Consider the following 26872-nt stretch of genomic DNA (forward strand, 5'->3'; position numbering starts at 1 on the left):
TTAAATTCAGTATTTCTCTCAGGCATTTGGGGGGCAAGAAGTTCAGTGTATTCCTACATCTTTCAAGATCCTGGCTTGATCATTTGACTCTGTCCAGCCAGCCTAACAAGCTAAATAATAAAAGAGAACAATGCAAAACTTGTTGAATTTTTTTTCACCCTGTGTCTTTTTTGAAGTAAAATACCTTTTTTTTTCTCAGATGCCCAGCAGTTTGCTGCAGACTCCTGCAGCTTCTCTGCCCGTCACTCAGTACCTGTTTCAGCTTATCAAATTGTTGTACTTCCTCCTTTCATAGAGAAGCAATTAAAAATGATGAGGGTAAAGGGTTAAACCTAAAAGCCTGTTAATGAGGGTGCCTTCTTGGTTTTCCTTTCATCAGGCATTAGATGCTGGTTTCAGCGTAAGTTTTCGATAAGCATCAGTGAGCATTTTTCCAGCGTATTTTTTAAAAACTTGGGGTTTTTTTTACCATCCTGTAAAAATGATAGATGTGTTACTCTGCTGTTTATCTGAAATCCTAATTACTGATGCTGCAGCTTTTGAATGTTAAATTCATGCAGTGTTCTTTAGGCTTCAAACTGGTCAAAGAAAGATTGATTTGTGTCCACAGAGAGTTCTAAGCCTAGTAAACACAGCCAATGTTTGTTTATTTATTTATTTATTGCATTATTTGAAAGTCAAGAGTTGCATCAACTGCAAATTACGTACACTTGGAGATTTCTAAAGGAGAAAAAGGGAAAAAAAAGCAGAAGTTGTCTGCCACTGAATGAAATTTTAATTTCTGCCTCCACAAGAGCAAAGAGTAGGTGTAAGAGATGGAATTTGAAAATATGGGTGAGATTTCCTTTCCTTGATCTATGCTATTTTTCATAGAACAATAGCTTGATTTTTTTCTCCCCTAAACTTATACACATATATTTGGGGAAAATATTTTATATATAAATATATCTAAATGAGATTTATAGATTATGTGGATCTTTGTGTATATGTGTATATATATAAATATATATGTATAAAACAGTGCAGCTCAGTAGTCATGTAAACATCCCAAGGTCTTATTTTCAAAGGCCAGCAAAGAGGATAATTTAGGATTTTTGATCACAGACTCATTTAGATTAGAAAACACTTCCAAGATCATTGGGTCTGACTGTTCACCCAGCACTGCCAACCCCACCACTAAGCCATGCCCTTCCCTGTGAAGGAAGCTCAGCTCTCCTGCATTTCCAGTGTGTTTCCTATGCTGTGTATGAACAGTGCCTGGAGCCAGAGCAGCTCCTCTGCCTGACAGAGCTGAGCAGGGTCATCCCTGTGTGGCTGAAATCTCCTGCAGAGCCGCCCAGGTGAGGCAGGGCCCATTGCTGCTGTGCAGAGTGACTGAAAACTGAGGAATCTTTGTGTCCTTGAAGCCTTTCTTGCAGTTCCTAAAGGCTCTTAGGAGAGGAGCTGCTTGTGCTAATCCCTTGCTGAGCATTCACCTACCTGTGCTACCTGAGAGGAGCAATGTGGAGCAGAGACGATGCTTGTTAAAAAAAAAGAAATCAGACAATTTCTCTCAGGATTTTCTCCGTCTCTAGTTAAGTTTGTTTTAAACTAATGGAAGTAATTAGCAAGTCACAGAGGGACTTTGTCTACGAGGTAGCCATTTTTAGATAATGGAGCATAAAAGTCGACACAGTGACATATGACACCAGAGCAGCATCTTGGAGCTATGAGCTGGGTCTTAAGCAGATGTTTAAGTACTTTGAATACTGAAATCGCTATTTACACATATAGAAAGGGTTTGGGGTTTTTTTCTCTCAGACTACTGGTACACTGTAGGGCTTTCTTTTAATCTCAATAAAATCAAAGTAAGCTCTGAGTTTTTTAATGTGCAGTCATTATCATATCACTCCTTTCTCCCTTCTTTAAGTGTCTCTCAGTATATGATACGTGGGTACTTGGGGAGTAGGGTTGGAACTTGAGTTCTGCATGGCCATTACACAGCAAAGGGGTGCAGCTGATGTGCCATGTTTCTAACAGTGCCCAGGGTGCTGAGCTGAAAATAAATAACATTTAGAAGTGAAGATGCACTTGATATGTTCACACGTATCTATTGTAGCTGTGAATGCAGGGGAGATTTGCAGAAATTCCAGAGAGATGAAAGTGGTCTCCCAGCAGGGTGGTCCCAGAGGTCCGGGGTATCTCCCCTCACAGGTCTCAGAGATTGTCCCGGTTCTTGTAGGTGCCACCAAACCGTGTGTGTGCTTACCCTCATCCAGGGCTTTCAGGTTTTTTTATCTGCTAGATAACTTTATCCATCTTATTTTCTATAAATCAATGTGTGACATTCGCTGTTTGTGCCCAGCAATTGCTGCAGCATTTGGTAACACTTCCCACCACACACATAAAAACATACCAGTGTGGTCTAAATAAATACACAGCACAGAAAGCCTCTGTAGATGCACAGTTGTGACACGATCACAGCACCCCAGTTATTGTCGGGTGCAGTCTGGGGAAGGAGGGGAAGGATTTTCCCTTCCTCTGCCACAGTCTGCTCCTTATTTCTCTGTACTTTGATGCGGCCAGGGGCTTTGACTGCCAGATGGGTTGAGCCATTTCCTGGCTGCTTTTTTCTTTCACCTGTGCCATGGTTGTTTTTTTCTTTATTTAGATCCAAATTCGTCCTCGATTCAGCTCAGGGCAGCGCTGCAGAGCTGTGGTTGGTGCAGGGGAAAGGGACTGTTGGGGTACAACTGTCCCAGAAGCTCCTCCTGGAGTGCCCTGCATCCCTTGTCCCACCACAGCCAGTCTAGGTAGGATCCATCTTACTCAGCCCTTCTTCTGCAGGAATTAAGCTCCTGCTGAAGCCCACCAGAGCTGGCCAAGAAGGTTCTCCTCATTTCGGGGCAGACTGGAGCATCTCAGCATGAGAACCCGCCTAACAATCCGAGCTGGAGGGCTGTGCATCCATTCTCACTCACTTGAGATGTTTTTACGGGTGCAATATGTTTTCCTTCACCACGTGTGTTCCGCTCCGTGGATTACTCGAATGGCAGAAAGTGTTTTGTTTCCTGGGTTATTAGCTGCAGGTTCAATTTCTATCAGATTTGTCAATTCTGTCATATAATAGGGTTGGTTTTTTCTGGGTCTAATGTATGTGACATGTATCATAATGCCAATAAAAATAGTTTTCAAACTAGACTGTGAAAGACTTTGACCAAAAAAAAAAGGCGAAAATAAAAATATCAGCAAGTGGGGAGCTTTGATCTGACAAAGTAGGCTTTCAAATGACATGTTATGGTTTATGACGCACAGTTTAACAGTTCCTTTTTGCAGTAGCTGTAACATGTGAGGGATTGGCCAGGGTGGGAATGCAGCTCAGGATGGGGGGTCCAGTTCCAGCAGCACATGTGTGCTCCAGAATGATTTAAACTTTTATTTCTGCGTTTAATTTTTTTGTTGTTTTTTCTATATTTCTGATAATGGAATTGTTATGGGCTTTTGAATTTCAGTTAAGAATGTGCAAATAGGCTATGTGGTAAGTAGGTTATTGAAGGGTTAGGGAAATGGAGAACATTTCCTGAAAAAAAATACCCACAGCGTGGGTAATAGACTCCAGTTGAATTTAAAAGATAATGGCGACAAGGGAGAAATCCACTTGTAGAAATGGGGAACAGCTGTGTTTGAGATCTAATGAAACTGTATCAAATACTTTAAAAATGGCTTACAACTTCTTCCCTGGGGAACAGAGATAAAGCACAAGAGCACTCCTGAAAGGTCGAAGAAACAGTTAAATCATTTCCTTGATGGTTATTAGAGATATAGAAGACATCAGTGAAAATTAAATGTCTGAAACTTGTATTTGATTGCTTTCCTTATCAGGCCAATCTCACACATTTCTCCCATCTCTTCCTCTCTGTTCTAGTAAAATTTAATAACTGTGCCGGTAACAAGGGTGTGCGGTATGAAACCAACAGCCTGGACTTCAAGGTGAGGGCGGACGGGACCCTGTACGCTGCCCACCACCTGCAGGTGCCCTCCAAGCAGCTGATCCTGATGGTGACCGCCTGGGACCCCCAGACCCTGGGCAGATGGGAGGCCATGGTCAGGTTTCTGGTGGCAGAGAAGTCCCAACACAATGGACACAAGGTAAGAGTTTTTCAAAGCTCTTTTTCCTACTTTGTTCTTCCTTTGCCCCAAACCATCGGAAGGTTCACGCGGCGTCAGAGTGTTCATGTTGCCTGGTCTGTGCTTCATAAGGAAGTGTCCAAGTAGGAAATACCATGAGCAGCATCAAATTCCTTGCAAATGATCCTTGAACCTCTCTGACAGAAATGCTTTAGGGTCACCAGTAAAGGAAGTGTTCTCTAAGTTCATACTTCTGTATTTTTAAAGCGACCACTTGTCTGTTATACACTGCAGGTCATGTGCATCATGTTTGCACTTCACTGCTGATAATCTCTCTTGACTCCTAGTAAAACCAGCAGATGAAGGGTGCAGACTCAAAGTCAACCATCTTGTAGATGGCTGTAAGTTCAGATTCCTTTTGTGACAGCACAGGCCTGGAGTCATGCACTGGCAGCTCTGCCCTGCTGCTCATCTCTCTGGTTTTCACAGTTACTCTTGCGAGCAATCTGGATGGCCCCGCACCTTCCAGAGGGGAGATTTGAGCTTGTTCCTTCCCTTGCAAGGACAGGGAGCATTGCTGCTGCCTGATAAGGGACACGTGCTCGTGCGCGATGCAGGCAGCGAAGCACAACGTGGCACTGCGGTGCCAAACGTCCCCTCTGCTCAGTGCCAGCATCTCCCCTCGCCCACCCCGACAGAGAGAAGCCAGAGCCAGCGTTTCAGTCAGAAGGGTACAGATGGTTTCTTTCTGCTTTAGTTCCATACGCACAGCTGAAAAGCAGGAGGGCTCTGTCCCTGTGTGGCAGCCTGAGTGCAGTGTTCCTTCAGTGAAGCGTGGTGGTGGGCTGCACAGAGCCACTGGAACTGGGGGCTGCCCCTGGTGTAGCTGGCACTTTCCTGCCTCGTCCGTATAATTTTTGGCAGCAGCAGTTCACCTTTCCATTTTCAGTGTTAGTCTGGGCTGAAGATCGTTTACTACACGGAGTAAATGCAGGTATCTCATCTGGTGCTGACTCAAACAGCACAATGCTGGGCTGGTTGGGTGGTGACATTTGGGCAGGATTCGGCAGGGAATTGGTTCAAGACCTTGATTTATTGCTGGATCTTGAAGACCTGCAGAGTAAGGATGAAGGTATGAGTCCTGGGAGCAGCCATGGCTTCTTCAGGGACAGGTGGGGTCTCTTGGATGTACCTGTAACTTGGATTAATGCACGGCAGTAATGGTCCAGACAGCAAGACTGGCCTCTCCTTTCCTCAGTTCTGCAGTGCTTGGACAGAGAGTGCAGGGCAGGATGGAGGAAGGAGGAGAGACTTTCTGTGTCAAATTTTTAGAATTCCACCATGTGACTCTGTGCCGTTTGGGAGAATTTTTGCCACGTGTGAGAGAAAAAGGAAAGGACTTGGACAGACTTAAATCTCTCACTTGCCCAGTGGACTGACCCCTAAGGTTTTGCAGGGCTTAGAGTCATATAAATACACTTCTGCTGCTCTTCAGCAAGGCTTGGGCTTGTGCAAGATGTAATTAAGCCCTGTGTGTTATGTCAACTCTATTTGCCATTTCTAACCAAAGAAATATTGCTTCCTTCTAAAAGTAATTAAATATTGAAGGAACAAAGTAAGATGTCTTATATACTGCTTTAAATTTCTTCTCAATGTAGCAGAAAAAAAAAACCTGAATAAGCACACATTTCTGTTTCAGTAGAATATTTGGTTGGAAATTCATCTAATGTTAATGTAATCTGAACTCTGGTTGGAAACAGAGAGCTAAGCTTCTTAAAATTCATATCCCTCCTTTCTAAAAGCCTTATTAGAGTGTAGTTTGAGGCTGGAAAAATACGGAAAACAAGACTAATGACAAGGTCATAAGCAGTGTTATTGTGCGTCCCTGTAGCAGGCATCTTACTTGTGTTTTATTTAAATGCCTGTGGTTTTTGCAAGCAGAATAATCCTTTGTTTACTAAAGAAATAAATATGATTATGAGATTATTTTAAAAAATAATAGTGTTTGTCCTGAAAAAAGAACCCCAAACCTTACAATAACCAGTTCAATATGTTTCAGGCCATGACCCTTATATGTTTTATGGCTTTTACTAGAAGCAGATTTCACATTTGGTTTAGTGTAGTATAATATGACTCAAGCAGACTATATATATATATTTAAAGACATTTCAGACTGTTTTGTTATATTCGGGATATAGAAATGGCAAATATGGGAGAGAAAGGAGGTGACCTGAGAGAGACCAGTTTTCTTCTAGTGCATCCATTCATTTCCATTTTACTTTGTAAATTTGTGACTGATTTTGCAAAAATGCTGAACAGTTCCCAGACATTATAAATAATTGGCAGGAAATTCAGTTACTGCACCTGCTGATCACTGTTGGCACCTACAGCACAAAAAAAGTCCTTTTGCCATGTTCCTCCTCCTCTCCATGAGCAACGGCCCTCAGTGAGAGCAGCCCCTCGTGATGGGGGACTTGGTGCCCCTCAGAACCCCCTCTGAAAGGATAATCAGAATTTAGTTCATGAATATCCAGGGCTTAAAGCTGCATCAAAACCAGCCCTCCTGGAATGGCCATTATTAGATATTTGGTTTATATTTGGTTTATTGTGGAGGTTATAATACAGAATAAATGTTATAGGAGATACTGATGTTTTTGGGATACTGGCTGAGGTTTTGGGGGTGCAGGAGTGAGCCTGCCTGCACAGTGGGGGCAGTGGACTGCTTTCCAGGAGAACACAGAGGATTAATCCATCAATAAATGATCCTTTGTGTCTGTGATCCTTTCTTGTCAGGATATGTAAGACGGAAAAACTGTGGAACAGGCTGAGAGCACTTGAGTGGTGGCCAAGGGCTTCCAAGGCAGCAGATATTTCTTGCTGGGACAGTCCTCCCCTTGTGTGCTTTCACTGCAAAATCAGGTTTGGTGTCCATTCCTGTGCCCCAGATTCCCCAGCTGAGCCTTGCTCTTGATGCAACCTGACATTTTAATGGGGAGGGACCCAATACAGTGACAATTTCCCCTCTTTCACAGTGTCAGCCTTATAAATGTGCTGATTGCTTTAGATGACTGAATAACCTGGGCAAACCTGCCAGTTTTCAGTGAAAACCACTGTAATGAAAGAGTTCACTACTATGTTAAAGTGCCATGCTAGTAGGATGAAATGATAGAAAAGAAGGCAAATACTTTAAAAATGGATTTTATGATACATGAAGCATACATTTCCCCTCCTCCCCAGCAAACACCTGAATGTAAACTTTTTTTTCTCGTTAATACAAGCGATGTTAGTAACTCAAGGAACTTTTTTGTTCAGTCTTGCAGGGAACCTGATAGCAATTCAATTAGAAAATGCAAATGAGGTCACATATTTCCCACAAGAGTGCTGAATTACCCCAGAGGAAACTGAGTGATATTCCAGCATAACAATAAATACTTAAGATAAAGTTTATTCTACTGTTCTTGTCTGGCTGCCTGTTCTTCCAATTGAAAGTATCAGTCTGGGCTATGGGTGAAGTTTGGGAAGAAGAAAAGAGAAAAGAGAAAAGAAAAGAGAAAAGAAAAGAGAAAAGAAAAGAGAAAAGAGAGAAGAAAAGCAAAAAGAAAAGATAAAAAATGCTGGTTTATGAAATAATATAAAGTCTTTGTGGCTTGTGTCAGCATTTGCGAAAGATGAACTTGAGTGGGATAATGCTCCAGAAGAAAAGAAAGTAAAGCCAGGCTTTACTCATCTGGAATTAGCTGTGTAGTCTTCTCTTCAAAGAGTGCATGCTGTTATTTTGAAAAATTGGATATTGATTCAACCAAAAGTCTAAAAATGAAGATTCTGTTTGTGAACAGTGACATTGCTGAGGACTGCCGTCTTCAGAGTGTCCCGTTTTTTAGTCACAGAAACTCGAGTCCTTCCATGTGCACAAGTAGAAATTTGTATCATTTGTCCTTCTCACCCCACCCCTGCCCTCTGTGTCCATCAGTCCAAGCTCCTCCTCATGATTCCTTGAAAATCTACTTCCTCCACTCCCTGTGTTGGCTCATCCCATCTGAAGTTCTGACCCTCTCATTTATATTGATTGTTTTCTTTAATTTGCAGTCCTTTCATGTGTCTAAGGCACATCTGGCAGATTTTCTTGTGTATTTATTTAGCCACCTATTTTTCTGTAGTTCTCACCTCAAAAGTTAAAATCCAGATCATAGAAATACAGCATAGAGAGGATTTCACAGCAGAAGAGCTTAGAGGTACAGGATATATTCAGCACATGTAGGATGTCAGTCATCTGCTGCCAGTGACTTAGTTTAGAAAAACAAAATACTGTTTTCTTTGAATCATGTTTATGTCAACCGAAGTTTCTCGTTGTTTGAGCTTTTCAAATTCTGAGCATGGAAATATGTAAATTTTTGTAATGTTAAATCATTGGGAATTGTGCAATTAAACTTGGAAGTATATGAGGTCTGCAGCTAGTGTTTAAAACATTGAGAACTGCTGTCAGAAATCAATTCTTTCTTAAGACCAGCTTGCGTTTTATTATGTCTCATCTTATTTTGGGCTGCTTTCATAACCCAGCTATGAGTCCACAGCCATACAATGTGAATGTGAAAAGCTGATTCTTACAGACAGAGGGTTTCTTTTATTTAAAGCCTTTAAATAATCATCTGTGGTATTTTACCTGGCTGAGGTTTTAAATTCCAAGTACTGCTGATCACAAGCACAAAGGTCTCTGGGCAAGGAAAGGCTTATTCAGCACTGCTCTCATTCATGACCTGGGTTATTGTGCAGCCAAGATGCTCTGCACGAGGCTGGGGAGCCTTCCCTTGAGGGAAGAAAATCAGAGTTTCAGTGGGAGCTGTGCTTCCAATGACTCCGGTCTCCCTGATGCTCTGGAGCGGGTGCACCTGGAGGAAACAAGAAAAAATGTGTTCCCTTCCTTTCTTCCTTCTTTTTCCTGCATTGAGATGTTATCTATGGTATCAGAGTGATGGGAGTTTGCCCCATCAAACTGTTTTATCCCTAGAGAAGGCCTGAAAAAAGGAGGTTTTAGTTGTCATCCTGCCTTTTTCTGACAATACTGATACATATTTTAAGTACTGGGTCATTAGACTGACACTGTTCTCTTTCACTACCTCTGTGGGGAATCCAAGGCAGTAACTAAATCCAGCAAAATGGCAGCTGGAATGATTTTTATTTCTGTATCTCATCAGTGAAGCAAGACCTGGATTTATCTGTCAGGGAGGGTACATACAGAGATTCCCGTTTCCTTCAGATAACTTGTGAGATGCTGTTTGGGGTTTTAACAAATCAGATCAGTGGAAAAGATGAGAAAGAGGATGACTAATAAATTAGTATCATATAATTGTTACCAGTGAGACTGCTCATGATAATTGTGCAAGTATAATGAACATGCATCTGCTGAACTTGCCTGACCTCATACTTACGTGAATTTGAACATCTCACATGTAATCATTGCGAGGCGAGAGTGGTGTTTGTGAAAACACGTGAACTTCCCTGGCCTGATTTTCAGGTGTGCTGAATCCCATTGCCTTGTGCTGAAGCCAAGATAAGCTATGACACACTGGTGCTCATTGCCTTGGAAAATCAGCCCACTACGGGAAGTTTCCAAGCACTGCACTTGCCGCATTTAGCTCTTAAGCAGTCAGCATCATACCAAGGGTCAGGCTCAAAGCCATGCTCGAAAGACCATCTGTAAGTGAAATTCACTCCAGATCTGTCTTCCTTCAAACATAAAGAAGTCCTAAGGATTGAACTGCCTACGCAGAAATAAGTTTTTTCTGATAAAACAAACCCTGTGGACTGCTGCGTGCTCCTGCCTGTGATGTGTGCCTTGCCCTTGCCAGATCAAAGCTTTTGACCTCCCATTTCATGTTCTTTGTTGGTAACTGCTGAAGTCTGACTGCCACTTGAAAAAAAGTATTTTGGACTGGATATCCTAAAAATACCTTCAATACCTTCACCGGTGTGATAATCTGCTGACAGCTGCTTGTAAACATGAGTTTGAGTACAGACAAAAATTACTTCATGCAGGCACGCCCATAAAAATAAACTTTTTTTTAGGGGTTTTGGGTGTCCAGGATCTTTCCTTTGGCCCAGCAAGCTGAGACAGATTGGTAAAAACAAGCTCAGTGTGAAGGAGAGTTTAGGTTCCTCCCAGCCTCTGGAGGCCAGGTCCTGGATTGTTGGATGAGGTAGTGACCCTGTGGCATGTCCAGCTGGAAGAGAGGAGCAAGGGATGGGTGTCCAGCAGGGCAGGGTGGCCTGAAGGCCTGGCAAGGAGTGGGATCTCAAACACTGTCCCCACCCAGCAAAGCATTTAAACTCAGGCTTAAGTTTCATCTTGCAAATGGAGATAAATTAAATGTGTCCTCATGGTCAAATTTGAGCATTTCTTAGGTGCACTCTGGAATTGGAGGAAAAAAAAAAAGAAGAACAGTCTTTTCTCAAGAGCCTCTTGAAATAACCAAAGGATAACTTGAAAGGGCAAATTCTCACGCTAGCACTGAGGAGAAGTACCAGACTGAATTACTTTGCTTTGTGCTAAAGTAGCAGCAGCGCCTGTGATCTTTTAAATCTCTTGTGATCTTTTTACTTGCAAACATTATGAAGAGGAGGAGTATTGTTACATTTAATTCATTATGATTATTTTAATTCATGTATCTTTTGAACCTCATGCTTTAGAAAAATAAAATGGGATTAAAAATTTTCACAGGCTTTTTAAGGGGTAGACTTGCTCCTGGTTCCTTCTGTGATGAAGAGCACTTATAGTAGTCTGAGTTTTAGAAGCAAAAGAAATGTGGTTTGGAACCATGTCTTCAATTATTTGTTAGAAGTTTTATTGGGGGGGGAAGAACTCAGCTTGCTAGCCCAGATATTTCCTACATTTTTCTCAAGATGAGGTGCAGAATGAGAGAGGTAATTCCAAGCTGCAATAGTGGTTTTCACTGTATAGTATGTGGCAAGATCTACCACCTTTATTCCCAACCTACAGGTAACAAGTATGAGTATTTTGTGATTTAATAGCCCTGCTCTTGAGAAGTACTTGTCGTTCTGAAGCCATTGTGTATGGCTTCTCCAAATTATGAGAATGACATTAACTGGAAGATAGAAGTGTCTCTTTGTAAACACTAGAAGGTAGAGTACAACAGTAATTTAGATGTTTCTTAAACAATCCTACCTGAGAAGTACTGTGAGATTAGATCTTACAAAGGGAGTGTGAAAAGGTCAAGTTGATGTGGGGAGCTTTGCAAGGAAACAACCTCATCAGAACTTTTCTAGTTGGGATAAGATGTTCAAGCCTTAAACTGAGGAGGAAAAGTACATCAAGAGCTGTGCTTTGTGGATGATGTCATCTTCTTCTGTCCATTGAAGGCTCTTGCAATATTCAAAGCCTGACAGTGACAAGGAGAGTATCACAGGTGCTGGAAACCTGTGGGAGCCATGAAAGATTCCACCAAAGGCAGATGGATTTCTAATGTACCTGCTTTGATACGTGATTCTTCCAGAGAATGGAAGAGGAAGATCATTTAAAACCCTGCCAGCAGTGCACTGGCCAGGAGCTGCCTCTAATCATCCGTGTGGTACCACAGAATAAGTCTGAGCACAGCTCTGCCTCTCCTTCCCAGCTGAAACTCCCATCCCTTAGAGATCCCGTGGGCATTTTGTGTCTGCTCAGTAACGAAGTGAGCGTGCTGCCCGTGCCCATCCTGACTGCAGCACAAAAGCGAAGCCTATTGAAGTGCTCTGGTGACTGGGCTACATTTCAGCTTAAATTGGTGATAACTTACCCAACAGAAGGTGTGGGTGAGTTCAGGAGATTTCTGAATTTCAGTTAAATTCTGCTGGAAAATCAACACTTCCTGTCCCAGCCTGGTCAGCAGGCACCCGAAAAGCCCCGTTCTGGCCCCAGGGGCATTAGCTGCAGCCTGTGTCCATGGGACCCTCACCAACCTTGTTAGGTTTTCTGATAATAGAGAATAACATGTATTTGTTGGGTTTTTTAAACAAGAGCCTTCTGTGGTAACCACATAGGTTATGCCCAGCTGATGCATCTCTTTTCACCGGAGTCCAGACTCAACTCAGCATTTAATTACAGTTACCCACAAAGGGCCCTGCTGCACCTTTTGCAAAGAAAGGATCTTCTCCTGCCTGACTCACAAGCCACTGTGTCGTGTTCTCCCTATTTAAAAATTCCCTGGTTTTACCTGCTACTCTTCTTCAGCTTTTTTCTTGCTTTGCAGCCCTGCAAAACCAAGGAACATTTTGATTCCTCGGTCACGCTGATCACATTTTATTACTTCTATCGGGTAAAATTTTCCAAAGCCTGCAAAGCCAGCCAGATACCTAACAACCTTAAATTTGCATGCATGCCTCATTTTTCAGCTCTCAAGGAACACGGCATGTAGAGCTTTGACACTGACTCCTTGGGAACAAGAGGTTTTGGCATGGCTGATGCATTTGTGTGTGTTACGTGGCTCATTCTCCTCCTCTGAGGGCAGTAACTTGGTTAGCTTTTAGTCAGACTTTTTCTTCTCTGTCAGCTGATGTGTTCTGGAAGCTCATGCACTTGCCAAATCTGACAATTTTTCTTACTAATTGACTCTAATGTGAACTACTCTATGCAGCCCCACTGCTAGCTGATAAAAACAAAAAAGTAATGAATTTTTGCTTAACTAGCTGATTTAATTAAAATGTTTTATACTGTACTTGTATGGTTTCTATAAATAGAGAGGTAATTTTGTTTAATGAGTTCCTAACCAAACATAACATTCTTGACTGTACGTAGCCAGATTTGATAAAGGTCACAAACGCTGCAATTGCACTGTTTGCTTTTGGAAGTCGTGATGATCAAACAGCTTGCTTGGGTCCTGGAAATATCCTGTCAGGATTGGTTCCCTCTATTCTTGTTTATACCAGAAATTACTTGTATAGTTTTAGGAGCAGAGGGGGTTCTTCTCTGTGTCTGAACGCTGTTCATTATCTTTAAAGTGGAAGTGTACTGCCAAAATCCCATCTCATTGTCAATTAGTGGCTTCTCTGCAAACACATTAATTTAATGCCCCTGCTGAAGAGCTGTGCATGTTGGAACATCTTGCTGCTAAAACAATAGTTTTCAGAGCTCTTTGACACAAATCATTCATGAATGGCAATTTATGCCATGATGGTAATGGGATGTGACATGAAGCTATCTTTGATTAAATTTACCACAGCTTACAACTATTAGTAAATAAAGCTAATACACACAGTCATCACAGAGTTCTAGAGGGTGGATAAGGAGAAAAACAGATTATGGATTCCTTACCTGTGCACTTCCTAAATAATAGCTTCACATAGCACAACTATAATAAATTAAAGTCTAAAATAAAAAGTCTGATCTTTTTAAAACTACTTTTTTCCTGTCTCCAACTTCAGCGAATTCAGCAGTGACCTAAATAAAAAAGGAATCAATTACCGTAAAATAAATAAATTTGCTGTTTGTTCTGCAACCCTTTCATTCTACTGTATGAGAACACAAAATGGAATATCTTTCTATACTGAAAGATCAAAAACTGGAGAAATGGTGCATTTTGGGAAAAAAGGGTTCATTCGTCCTCCACTGCCATCCCTGATGTCAGCAAAATGTTGTTTCCTTCGAACAGAACTCATGCAAATGTTTATTCTGCAGTGCTCTCATGTTCCCTTTGTTAAAGCACTAAGCTCTATTTTCATTGTCTTATTTTCTGTTTGGTAAATATCGTTTTCTCCTGTCCTTTCCGCAGCTACCATGGAAACAAGCAAAAATGCTTCAGATTAAATATTTTTAAATAGATTCTTTTTTTTCCCTGGTAGAAAATCGAACCAGTTTTCAAAATGTATATTGATATAGGAGATGAAGGGAAATATGTTTGAGCAACGGACTAAAGGTGGCTTTGTATCCCCTTGTATTGATAAAAATATATTAAAAACACGTTGCCTCAGTTAAACCCTACGAGTGACATAGAAACAAAGTAACCCAAGTATTATTTCTTTTCTGAAGAATGTGTAGTGTGAAGTGTTAAAGATCCTATGAAAATAATAAGACTGGCATATAAATAAAACAGGTTAAATCATAAATAATTTTGATACCTGGGAAATAGAGGCATTATTTCCTCTACTTCGATTGCAGGTACTTTTTATTACAAGTGCAAGAATAATATATTTTAGGGCTGAATCTGGAGCATTTCGTTTTTCGGGTTGAACTCTGTGAAATTATTAATCTCCACCAAACGTACCCTAAGACTCACTTGTTATTTCTATACAGGGAATGGTGGCTTATTTACCCAAACACTAGAGTGATCCAAAATGCTCAGCTAAGCAGGAACACAAAATATGATACTATATTATGTAAATGGGTTTGTGATACGCTCTGCTGGATAATAACTTCCAGATGTCTCCGTAGCCAGAGGCTGACGGATATCAAAGGCAGGTTGGCTGGGAGGGGAGACAAGCCAGCTGGCGAGACTGGCTACTGCTAAGTGTAGCGGAAGGTGGAAGCTGGTGTTTCTTCACACTCTCTGGTTTTATTTGTGGACTAGTGAAAAGTCAGCGGCTCGTAGCCTTCTTGTCACGAGCAGGATAGAGCTGGAGGGGCTGCTGGCATCCCACGTGTCCTGTTCTTTCAGGGGATTATTTTTTGACCTCTTTTACGAGCAGAGGTTGGGTTTAGTCTGAGTCTCCCAACAACTGAAAGGCTGACGAGTCCAAGACCAACACTGATAGGAGCTTATAGACTCGCTAGATGGCTTTTCCAACTCATCCTTTATTCTCAGTGCCAAGTGCAGACAAGGAATGTCCCTGAGCTCTCAACATCAGTGTAAGTGGAGTTAGTTGAAGCACCCTACAGCCACACCAGTTTGGAGTAAGGTGTCCTAAATCTGGTTTTGAAGTCTGACAGTCCCTGTGGTGTTTAGCTCTGTGTCCTCTTCCGAATGCAGCAGGTTGTGTTCCCCATCCTTAAAGGCAATTCTAGACTGAAAAGGGACTGGAAATGTCTCCTGGAAGAGGCCATTGAAGCTGTTGACATGGACTCCAAGACACCCCTACACCTTCTGTGAAGCAGCCTGGGAGAAGAAAGTTCTTCTCACAATACTTAGAGGTGAGGCTGCACCTCCTCCAACCTCCCATTGCTTTCTGAGAGCTTGATCTGCCATCTCAGTGAAAGGTTTCTGATTGACTTCAGTATGTTTTTAATTGATTTCAGCTAATAGCCAAAAAAAGCCCAAACCAAAAACGTAGCAAGGGGAATTGCAGGGCAGATTCTGCCACACTGTGCTGCAGTGAATCCTCAGTTCTTCAGCATGACTGCCTTATCAAACTCAGGGAGGATGGTCTCCAAGAGGCTCTTCCCCTGCCCTACAACTGCTCATAACAAATATTAGAGTTGCACGTTCCAAAGAAGCATTTATCAGCAGAAGATGCAATGGCTGCGTTATGATTTGCCAGCATTGGTGTTGTCCATGTGTGTCACAGTTATGGGCCAGAAGCCCACTGGAAGAGACATGGGATAACTCAGAGCCAAGTGTCAATCCCAGGCTTGCAGAATTCGGGCTTTAAATATTGCAGCCAGCACAGGACTGCTCAGCTTCATGAGCAAGCTCTGGAAGATTCGGCCCCAATACAAATACTAAGGCATTAGATCCTGCTGAATCCAAACTCTCCTAACAAGTTTACATGCCAGCATGGGCTCTTCTCCCATTGTTTTTCTTCATCTCACACTGTAATTACTTTTTCACCTTGATCTTGAAGGTTTTCATCTCTTTTGGCTCAGCTGTTTTTCTCTAGCTTATCAGTGTCCTAAAGTGATAGACAGGCATAATTACTGAATTATCTGACTATTTTATGTCCTCCTTTAGTTATCTTTGTATTACCAAAGACTGTGCTCACATGTTCTGTGTTTGTAATGCCATGAAGATTTTTTTGCCTTTTCTTTTATACCACTGTTATACCTTTTTACAACTTCTGTGTTCTTAGTGCTTTTTGCCTACGTTCTTGGACTTCTTTGTCAAGCTGAGAGACTCAACATTTTAGAAGCTTCGTAGGTAGAGGTTAGTGTGCCCCAGACCCCAACGTCCTCTCCAGAACACATTCTGTAAACCAAGATAGAACCATCCAGGGGAAGGTTCCTTGGGGAGGGGGGCTCACTCAAGCCTCTCACTGGAGAATTTTTGGTGGATATGCTAATTAGTAAGACCTGTAATGTTATACCAGATCTTTTAGGGGTGTGCATTGTAGTGTGCATTTCAGTGCATTCAACCTAGATGTAGTTCACCTAAAGATCCTTAAAATAAATACCAAGGTAAAATCCCTTTTTCCCCTTCTAACCGTGTTTGACTCTTGATTTTAAGACCAAGAAAAGGCATCAGTTGCTGGCGACCATGAAGGGGCTCTAAAGACCTTGAGACTCACAGTCTTAGGTTAGAACGCATCTTGCTTTGCCCCTCTCTCTCTGCCAGCAAATTATAGAGGGGACAGAGCAACAATCCACGTCTGTGACCAGGACTTTAGGACCCAGCACGGAAAGGCAGAGGCACGGGAAAGAAAGTGAGTTAAAAAGAAACAGATATTGTGCTAGCACTAGAGAAAGAGATCTCCAAAAGAAGTAGAAAAGTTTGGAGTTTGATCCTGTTGTAACAAGTAATAAATGTCACCGTGTAATTTTTGGAATGGAGAGTGGATTTCACTTTCCACTGGGCACGTGTTTCATGCATTGCCTTCCCTTGTGCTGCACACCATCACCCTTGTGCCATACATAAAAGAGTCACAAAAACAATGGGAGGGAAACCACCCTAAAGCAGCAGCACTAGAGGTGCTTGAGTGGAATTTTTGAAGGACTATGGACAGTTTGTGTTCTGGTGGCACTACAAAAGATAGAGGAATACTTTATCTTTCAAAAATGTTTCTGAGATTCCGGAAAGCATATGGCCAGTGAGGCCATGAGAGAAGGAGCAGTTGTAATCTCAGTAAAAACTGTTATTCAGCAAAACCAGAATTGGAAGCTGTATTTTAGAATTAATTGAATTTGGTGTCACTCTCTGCTTTTGAGCTGAACTTTAGATTCTTGTAAACTCAAAAACACAGGAGAATGTTCTGGGGCTCACAGTTAGACGATGCTGTTATTCCAGATATGTTCTTGGATGTTTCAGTCAGAGATCTGAATAGTTCTGGCATTTATACTCACCAGACTTTGTTACTGCATTTGTCTCACAGCTTTTAAACAGCAGAAAACATGTACAACATATTTAAACAACACCAGAGAAATTAAGGTCATGAGAATGCATTGTCAACAAATGAAGATAAAAGAGAACTGTTGTTTAAAAAAGGAAAAAAAAATTGTTGTTGCAAGATGCTTTGAAATTCTACATATCAAATTCAGAGTCATGTTGATGATTTATTCTAATATAGGAAAACATCATCGAGTGACAAGCAAGCTAGTCACTGTCTAGTCACCTGCCAGCAAGTATTTCATACAGACTAAAAAGGCTGGTATTGCCTTGCTGAGCTGACACTAATTATTTCGGTATGCACGGAGCTCTGGGATTCATGTTAATTCTCAAGTCTGTCTTTAGTTCAGACTCATTCCACTGTGTAAACTCAGCAGAGCACAAATTATTTGACCATCCTTTCATAATCTGTCCCCATGCTCACTTGCCAATTACATAAACTGATCCAAATACCTGCTCTCAAAGGATTTCCATTTGGGAATCACAAGCCAATTAAAAAAAATAGGGGATATCCACTTTTCTGTGGCTCATGTCTCATAGTCTTATTTCATGTTGTCATGCATTTCTGGGTGTCTTCTTTAGATAACATTGTTTTCATCAGTGTTCAGAAAAGATACCTTTCTTGACAATAAAACCCTTTTTAAATGGAACCTCTATTGGATATAGCAGATTGCATCCCATAGGAAGGAAGAGGTCAGCAGTGCCTACCAATATCCTGACTATCCCAAGAAAGCCTCCCACTGCCACACCATGATTCTGTTTCTTTGTTCATTACACACTTCAGTGAGCATTTTAAGAGCAACATCTAAATATTGAGCATGGTGTTGTGATCTCTCATTGAAGGTGTGTAAACAGCACTTAGGTGAACACAACCCACATCACGAGTGTGAGACAGGACCTGAGAAATGTGCCTCTGTGTGTGACTGAAAAGACTGTACTTGTTTGTTCTGTGAAAATTCAGCTCTGGAACAGGCTTGTTTTTAAGGTTTGCAGTAAAAATAGTTGCATTTTGGCACAAATGCTTCCAATCCTTGTAGCCAGCTGATGTCTGCCCTCCACAGGTAACAGAGATCAGAGCCATGATCAAGCAGTGAGAATGGGCTCCTTGCTGCTGTGCCCAGCTCTCAGCATCTCCAGCCTTTGTGGAGAAGGTCCACATAGCTCTGGAGCCACATCTCAGTGTAACTTTCATACACCATTCAGTTTGTATACACTGCCTAGTCTTGAGGTGACTGCCTGTTTCTTTGCCTCCCAATCAGGAACTGAAATGTGCTAATAGATGGATTTACGTCAAACTAGAAGCAATGATTCCCACTGAAATCAGTGCCTACAGATACCTGCTTGGAGGGTGTTTGGGTTTTTATGTTTGGAGTAAGACAAACAGTGAATGTGGCTTAAAATGGCAGGAGCCTCAGAAAATGCTTTCATAGCTTTTCCTGCAGTGTTCTTGTGTGTTGGGGCATTGGTTTTGGGGTGAGAGGGGGAGTTTTTGAGAAAAAAAGCTGAAAATTGTAAAATTCAGAGAACAGTATTCCCACTGGATCTTACCTCAAATGAAGAGAACGTCTCTTGCAGTCTTGTGATTTATGAAAGTTTAAACATTTTCTGGTGGGAGTGCAGGTCACCATATGGTAACAAAAGCCCTTGCTAGTTATCTTTTCTGCAGACTTTCAAAAGTAATTGCTGGAATCCTAGAAGACCACTGAGTATTTAAGTATTGGGACTGCGTAACCTCTGAAGAGCATTCCCAAATCTACATTTCATTGATTCATCATTCTATAAGGCATGAATTTTCTGATAGTGAGCCGGTTGCTCTAAGTCAAAACCATGGTCCCACCATTTCCATTTTTATCCATAGCTCTGTAACATTTCCAACACCAAAGTATGCTATGCAGAGAATCCATAGTTTAAAAAAATACCACAAAGAAGGACTCAAAGTCACACCAAATAATGAAAATTTACTGTGCCTGCGATGCATTACACTTCCCAGGCAATGTGGGGTGTATATTTTGGGATTTGTGTTTAAAACCCAGCTCTCATAAAAAGATCATTTGTTATGAAGCACTAAGAATCTGAACTAATGCACCCTTGCAGCCATGGGGCTGACTCTCCCTCTGGCTGGCATTGGGTTGGTGTGGCAGAATACTTTTGCTGAACCACAGACTGCAGGTTCTTGTAGCCCTGCTTGTGCTCAATACCAGACTATAAATCTGACCCATGACATGAGCTGTAAAGGAATCCTCTCCCATTTTTTGTGTTCTGGTAAATTGTACTTATAGGAAATTTGCAGCAACTTCTTTACTCCAGTGTTTTGCTGCATGCCCTTGCAGGTGGTGTAATGAAGATGATACCTTCTGGGAGGCATCTTGACTTGGGAGTTACAGCTCCATATATTTGTGAATGGTTTAGTTGATAAGGTGGTGTAAGGCCATAGGTTGGACTTAATGATCTCCAAGGTCTTTTCCAGCCTAGGTGATTCTGTGATTCTGTGGTTCTGTGAAAACAAAGTGGCAGCAGAGCTGCCCATAAAGCACGTTGTGTCTTTGTTCCACATGACCATTTACATCACTGTTGGGACAGGTCCTAAGAAGCAAGGAAGAAGCTAACTGGCCTTACTTTCTTGTTTCCAAAACAGCCCAAAGGAAGGAAGGCATTGCCTGGAGAGCTGGCTCAGCAGCAGAGTGATACCCTGCTGCCCTGGCGGCAGCACCAGAGCGCCAACGGGCTGCGGCGGCAGAAGCGGGACTGGGTCATCCCACCCATCAACGTGCCAGAAAACTCCAGAGGGCCCTTCCCGCAGCAGCTGGTTCGGGTAAGTTAAAATAAGAAATAGTGATAATAGTGCTAATAACAATGGTGCTCTTGTGGCGGGTCTGGTGAAGCCTGGCTCAAAGCACAGGCTCTCTGCTCTTCCTCCCTCCTGCAGGAATAGTTGCCTTTTCCATGCTGCTCCAAAGCGCCTCGCCCCAGTTTCCCTCCCCAGCTGACAGCAGCCTAATCGCCTCCTTCCAGCCAGTCCCTCCCGAGACACTGGCGCTGCTGCCAGGATGGCACTTTGCCCACGCTCTCATCCAAAAAACGGCTGCAGGTGTAAAAGCTGGGCTCGGTGGCACCCAGCGATGAGGGCGCCGCATCCTTCCCTGCCCTTCCCTCCCTCCCTCCGGTCCCGGTACAGATGCGCGGCGGCCCGGGGGAGGTTGGCTGCCTGCCGCCGCTGCAGATGGATCCCGCAGCCTCCCTGTGTTGCTACTTTCTTTCTTCACGAGGATAATCTCTGAGATCAAGTTTACCCATGTGGTTTTTTGTGATGATTATGGGATGACAGGAAAAGAAAAGGAAGGGAAAAGGAGTATTTTACAGAGACATTTGGTTGATTTATTGTTGCTGTTGATAAATGTTAGTGAAATACAAATACGTGTTGCTATTCCTCTTGTGGGTGCTGGTTTCAGTTTTTTAGAGCAGCCGAATGATTAGCTGAAAAAAAAAAAAAAACCCAAAAAACAAAAAAACTCCTTGGCAGACATTTGCAGCTCTTCCATTGGAAGAAAATGGCAACAATTATAGAATTTCAGAAGTTATTTTGAGTAGCAGTGCTGTGTCCTTGGCATTCCTTCTCAGGAAGTTCATTTAGTCCTCTTGAAGCAGTGCCTGGACTCTCATGAGTTGCATCATTACCTGTTTCATATTGATACTCTTGTGCACAGCCTGTGTCTGGGAGGAAGGAAGGGGCATGGTTCCCAATTCACCAAGGACTGGATAAGCTTGGATTGTTGGTGTCATTTCTCTGTGCAATTAGGGAAGTACAGTAAGGACTAAAAAAGTACGAGGCGGCAAGTGGTTTTATGTCTGCCCTGGAAAAACAGGGAGGGAAGCCAAGGAGTCTTTGCATGGTCAGCAGTGCTGGGTATGGAGTGACCCATTAATGTGTTATCCTACTAAGCTGAAGAAATGTCTGAAGAGGAGAATAACCTGATGTGTCAAAAATGCCTTTCTAAATTAATAATTTAGAATAAATCTTGAATTCCTGTGAAAAATAAGGGTAGTACTTGCAAAATGAACTTGTGCTCTCTTCTATTCCCTACTGGGTTTTTTTGATTTTTGACTAGACAGCGAGAGGACAACTTGGCACCAGCTTACCATGGCAAATTTGTTGATTTATAAGGACTGAAATCTCTGTGGCACTTTTTACCCTACAGTCTGGAGATGAAACAGAAGGACTCAACTATGCAAAATTCTAATATTAATGGAAATGACAAATAATAAATTTTATATAGGTACAGAAGAATTTATATTCATCACTTAGACTACCAGTAACCTTGGAAAGATAACCTGGCTTATGGAAATGCAGAACTCCCAGATTTTCAGCAATATATTCCATTGCAGTTTTTGAATACAGATGTTAGAGGAAACACTGAAAATGAAGTAAAAATGGGATGGGAAATAAAAAAAACCAAACTGGCTTACAAAGGGCTGTTTTCCTCTTCACCTGACATACAGAAAGCATTGTAATGACAGGGAAGATCATACAAAGAGTGCAGCTTGATTAAGCGTGAGACCCCTGATGTTTCAGCCTTGGGTTGAGTTTTCTGCTCCTCTGCAGCATCTGGCCTTTCTCCTGGTGCCTGAATGTGAAGCTTGGGTGATTCCTATCAGGAGTTACAGCTCCCTCTGTTAGACTTTGCTCTTTAATTATCCAGAATAGGACAAATCAACATCTTCAAAGACCAGCACTATCTGATTATTTCCATCCACATAATCTTCAGATTGCCCTGGAGCATTCTGCTGTCTCCTAGATCTAGGTAACAGTTTTGATCTGATTTCCCATGCTTTTGCTCACTGGGCACTGAATATTTTTGTGTCCATCTGCTCACAAACCGGAACCAGAAGTGCACATGTGAAGTTGCAGCTCAGATCCCATTTGTACAGAAGCAGGTCTGTCACAGTTTTCGCTGCTATTTTATATAAGACCTTCAAACCTACCACTGGTTCTTGGACACTGAACTTTTTTTGGTCCAGAAAGCCCTGCCTGAGCTTGCATTTTGTAGGTATAACTAATGGAAACCAGTCCCTCCATAGTGCTGTCTTTGGTTTTGGCTTCCTCCAAGGAGAGGAAGGGATGGCATGAAAAATTTCAAAATTAAAAAACCAAAAAACCCTACCAGAAGTACATTTTCATAGAACCACTTGCTGTTTGCGTTTTTATAGGTCAGACTAATTTAAAATGCATAGGCAAATCTTTTGGGTTCCCTCCTACTCCTGCTTCCTATTGTGAAGGTAAAAATTCCATTTTATGGAAGTTGATTAGTTACTTGTCAGTATTTTTAGCATGGCTGTGCCTGAATGAAGTTTAAATCATAGCAAAGGTGAATGCAGCTTGATGGGAGCCACATACCTCGAAAGGCAGCTCTATCTGGTTCAGCTGGGATCAACTATAATTCTCTGCTCATTAAACCATTTCATTCTGATAAAATATGTTAAATGAAAAAGTTTTTAGAGAAAAAAAAAGAAAAAAGAAACATTATCCCTGCCAAACAATCCCTTCAGTTAATTACAGGGTTTTTTCTTTCAGAGGAACATCCGTGTCTCTTCATATACATCAACCACACTAACTAGGAAATGTGTTTCAGAAAAATAATAGCTGAAAAAATAATAATAGGAATTTCTAATTAGTTTTGGCTGCTGAAAAGATTTACTTACTCTTCGAAGAGTTTAAATAAACATCTGACGTTTATAAGCTAAAAATAATTTGTTAATATAAAAAAATGTTTTGTAAATTCTGCTTTTGTCTTTGAGCTGAGAAAACAGTTATCAAAATTTATTGATATATGCTTATTTATTTTGGAAACATTTATGACAATCTTGGGTTTAATTTCCTTCTGCTTCACTTCCACCTTTGTACTAGGAATAATATTGTACATGCTGTGAAATATTTCACTGTAGTGAGGCTAATTTCATTACTAATTGTCAGGTACTCTCATTATTATAACTGAAGTCCATAAAAATGCCTATTAAAAATACAAAAACAATATGAAATCCCCCTCCTTCTCCAAGCAAATGACTCATGCAGGCACACTGATCAGCTAAGATAATATATTAAATAGTTGCACCCTTGCTGAGCACTGTCTATTTTCTCACTGACTCATCCTTTTTAGCTACACGCGTAGCTAATTCTTAATTATCTATTATCTAATTATCTATTAGCTTATCTTGTATTCATCCTCTTTTGAACTTCAAGAAGAATCTCAGTTTTGGATCCACAAGTCAGTCTCCAGCTGCTTCTAATGTGAATCTCGACTCAGTTTTCAAAGCAAGTCTTGGTCCATCTCAATGGGCTGCATGAAAATAATTCATTTAAAAAAACCAAGTCATGTGCAGAATTGGCCTTTGGTCATCTTTGACATGCTTAGATAATGGGCTCCTCTATCAACCACTGCACCTTTGTTCTCCTTTGTGAGGGCTCCAAACTTTCAGTTCATCTCCAGGACCTTTCCAGAGCTCTTAGAGCCTCCCATCTTGCACTTCATAGACCCTAATTTTTCCAGCTTGCCTTTATTAAACATGGAACTGAAAAATGTATTATTTTCCTGTTAGATCTCTTATAATAAACAACTTGTTCTCATTACACCAGCATGAAAATCCCCTGAGGATGACCAAGACAGGATCTTGGTGCTCTCACAAACTGCCTTGATTGCATGCTACAGGCACAGCATGGGCTCCCGTATCCGAGGGCTGGTGATCTCAGCCACTAGAAATAACCTGATGTGTGTAACGGGGAATAAGAGGGAAGGATGAATTTTATGTAAATTTAATCAGAAAGTCGTGAAGTGGCTTGGAAAGTTGGCAGAATATAATGTATCTGAAGACTCTTGTGTTGCTGCTCAGTGGAGGTGTCGTTGTCAGGTCGGGTTTCCAGCAGCACAGGGAACGTTTAGGAAGCAGAGAGCTCCTCTTGATGCACTGCAAAACTGTGTGCTGGACTCCTGGGTGGGTTTAGCACATCTTGAGCTATCCAATGACATTGAATATTTAATATGAAAAAAAGTTGATAGCACACTCTCCAGCTGTCTGTGAGCCACAGCCCACCCTGGTGCAGGAAAGGGGTGAGACATCTCTCCCAAAGTCTGAAATCCTGGTGCTGGAGACACAGAAGGCACACTGAGCTGTGAAATCCCTGCCAGCTTGGACCACGAGCCCTCAATGTTGCCATCTCCTTTGCTCCTCATGGCTGTTTCAGCGTGTGCCTTTGCACAGTTTTAAAAAGTTTTATTGTAGGAAATCCCTCTTGCCTCCTCTATCACAGCGTTGCTCACTGCTGTGAAATTGGCAGTGCAGAATCCATTAGCTCCCAGCTGCAAGACAGATGGCATCTGTCTGTGGTGAGAGAAGGTTTGTTGAGAAAAGGCCTTGCAAATGCTTCCCAAAGGACATCAGACCTTACTTTTCCTGAGAGAGACACAGACAGCCTTGATTACAAATAGACCTAGATCTTCCTTGTTCTCCACAGGAACAGGTGTTTCTTTTGGCTTACCAACCACACACACACTCAGAGAAAAAAACGGCTGGTTCTGGCTCTCAGTGCACCTCACTTTTGTGATGCCCTGTGAGCATCATCAGCTGAAATTCAGGAATGAGGGGATTTGGCCTTACTGTGACAATCAGACCAAGATAAGAAGGAGCAAGCCCAGAGGGTGGAGAGCAAATGGGATGTTGTGCAGGTTGTGGTGCTCTAGAGAGGTACAGCCTTTCTTTGAAAGCTGGTTCGAGGATGTAGATTGCCACAGCTCTTGGCTCGACTGCAGTTTCACACCACAAACCAACCTGACAGCAAAGAGAGAAAGATGAGCAGGAAAATGGTTCATTAAATGTTAGTGTTGCCACAGTCTTGGCTCTGGTATTGAGCTCTCCTCTGTGTGTGTGAGTTACCAAACCAGGACTCGCACATGACTCACGGAATGAGTGGAGAAAGGGAAATACCACACAGCGCTACTTTCTTGACATGTCCATTTGAAATTCCTTTAAAACCTGCAGTCTGAAGGAAGTTCCTAAACCTACTCCATGCTATATGCACTCCTCAAAGGACATCCCTTTGTTTGCATTCTCCCTGAGGATGCCTTTCTCAGTATCCAGCATTCACAAAAACAGAAGGGCAGATCCTGATGCAAATCACACATCTCTGCCAGAGCTGGTGGGGCTACCCCAGCGTGTGCCATTTGGGAATCTAGGTCGAAGGAAGCAGATGCCCAGTGCTTTATGGGCTTTCCATGCACACGCACTTCCAGCATTATGGATTGAAAAGTGCAGCTACAGCATAAATGCTCCATTTAAAATTCTCTTAAACAGCATTCAAGCCTATACTGTAATTATACATATTGTATTTCCTTGTATTCAGACCCATAGGGAATTTATATTGTCCTTGCTAAAGCCAGAGGGACTGAAGGAAAGCAGTCATTTAATGATTCAGCTGTCTTGGGCTCTATGATTTAATCAATCATATGAAAGAAATTTTTAGATTCTTTGTGTTTAGAGTTCTCTTGTCTGAGCAGAAAATGTTCCCTTTTTGAATTGCTTTAATAGCTGTATTTATGCAGCTGAAAGTTCCTTAAGAAATGAAAGTAAAATCAAATTGCTGAGAATGCCTAGATAATTTATCGGAGAATATTCAATTAGAATATATTAATATTTTAGATTTCCATCATTAATTTAATATTCAGAGATTTAATTTAGTCGTTGAATTGCTGTAGTGCCATGCGTGGGTAGATTGTTAGGCTGAGTGCTTAAAACACCTGCCACAAATGGGTGAATCTCACTTTGATTCCCAAGAGCACAAACGCCTTTCTACTGACACAAGTCTTGCAGCAAAAACTCAGACACTAAATCTTGCCTGTGCTCTGCATTTTTCCATAATTGCAGAAAGGAATAATACAATCTTCTAGCAGAAATAAATGCAAGAGCCTTATTTATTTATGCATTCAAATCCAGACAGAGGGGAATTTGGTGCTCTGTGGTTCTGAGTTTGTCAATGTATTACTGAAGAATTTCATTTTGCCAGACTGGCCTTGTCAGTTACTCAAGGAGAACCGTCGTAAGTGAGGTTCGGATTTAAAGGTGATTGACACTTTGCAGACAGATATCAAGGACTCCTATTGCCCAGTTCAGCTAAAAAAGCTGCCCTTGAGTTTTTGCCATTTTCCAGGATGCTTTGGGAATAGTAACGTGAGTAGAAAAATGCCCCACTAAATCATAAAATGCCATGTGATTGGGAGTGATAAATCTCCTTTGAATACGGCATCCCAGTTGCAGGAAGGAAATGGAACCATTTTTAATTTCCCACATAACATAAAAACTGAGATTCTCAGAAGCCATTGGCAGCAGTGAGACTGCTCCCACTGATTGGGAAGTATCAGCATGCCATTTCAGAAGTCTCAAAAATCATTGATAATATTTCTGATTAACTTCAAGTCATTAATTTGGGGTACACCATGTCAGACTGGGAGGAGATTGGGATAACAAACATGTGGTCTGAC

At 41.8% G+C, this 26872-nt stretch overlaps 1 protein-coding gene across 2 annotated transcripts in view; it reads left to right on the forward strand.

Moving 5' to 3' along the window:
• CDH4 (cadherin 4) overlaps positions 1 to 26872 on the forward strand; it is a 424578-nt gene that overhangs the window by 248988 nt on the left and 148718 nt on the right. For both annotated transcript variants that reach the window (XM_042046046.1, XM_042046055.1), the window contains exons 3-4: positions 3905 to 4128; positions 19984 to 20160. In XM_042046046.1, the coding sequence (XP_041901980.1) occupies positions 3905 to 4128; positions 19984 to 20160 (401 nt within the window). The remainder of the gene's footprint in view (positions 1 to 3904; positions 4129 to 19983; positions 20161 to 26872) is intronic.

This window comes from Corvus kubaryi, unplaced genomic scaffold (assembly GCF_017639235.1).
Source record: "Corvus kubaryi isolate FWS band 111438036 unplaced genomic scaffold, C.kubaryi_AGA036_p1.0 134, whole genome shotgun sequence".
Lineage (NCBI taxonomy): Eukaryota > Metazoa > Chordata > Aves > Passeriformes > Corvidae > Corvus > Corvus kubaryi.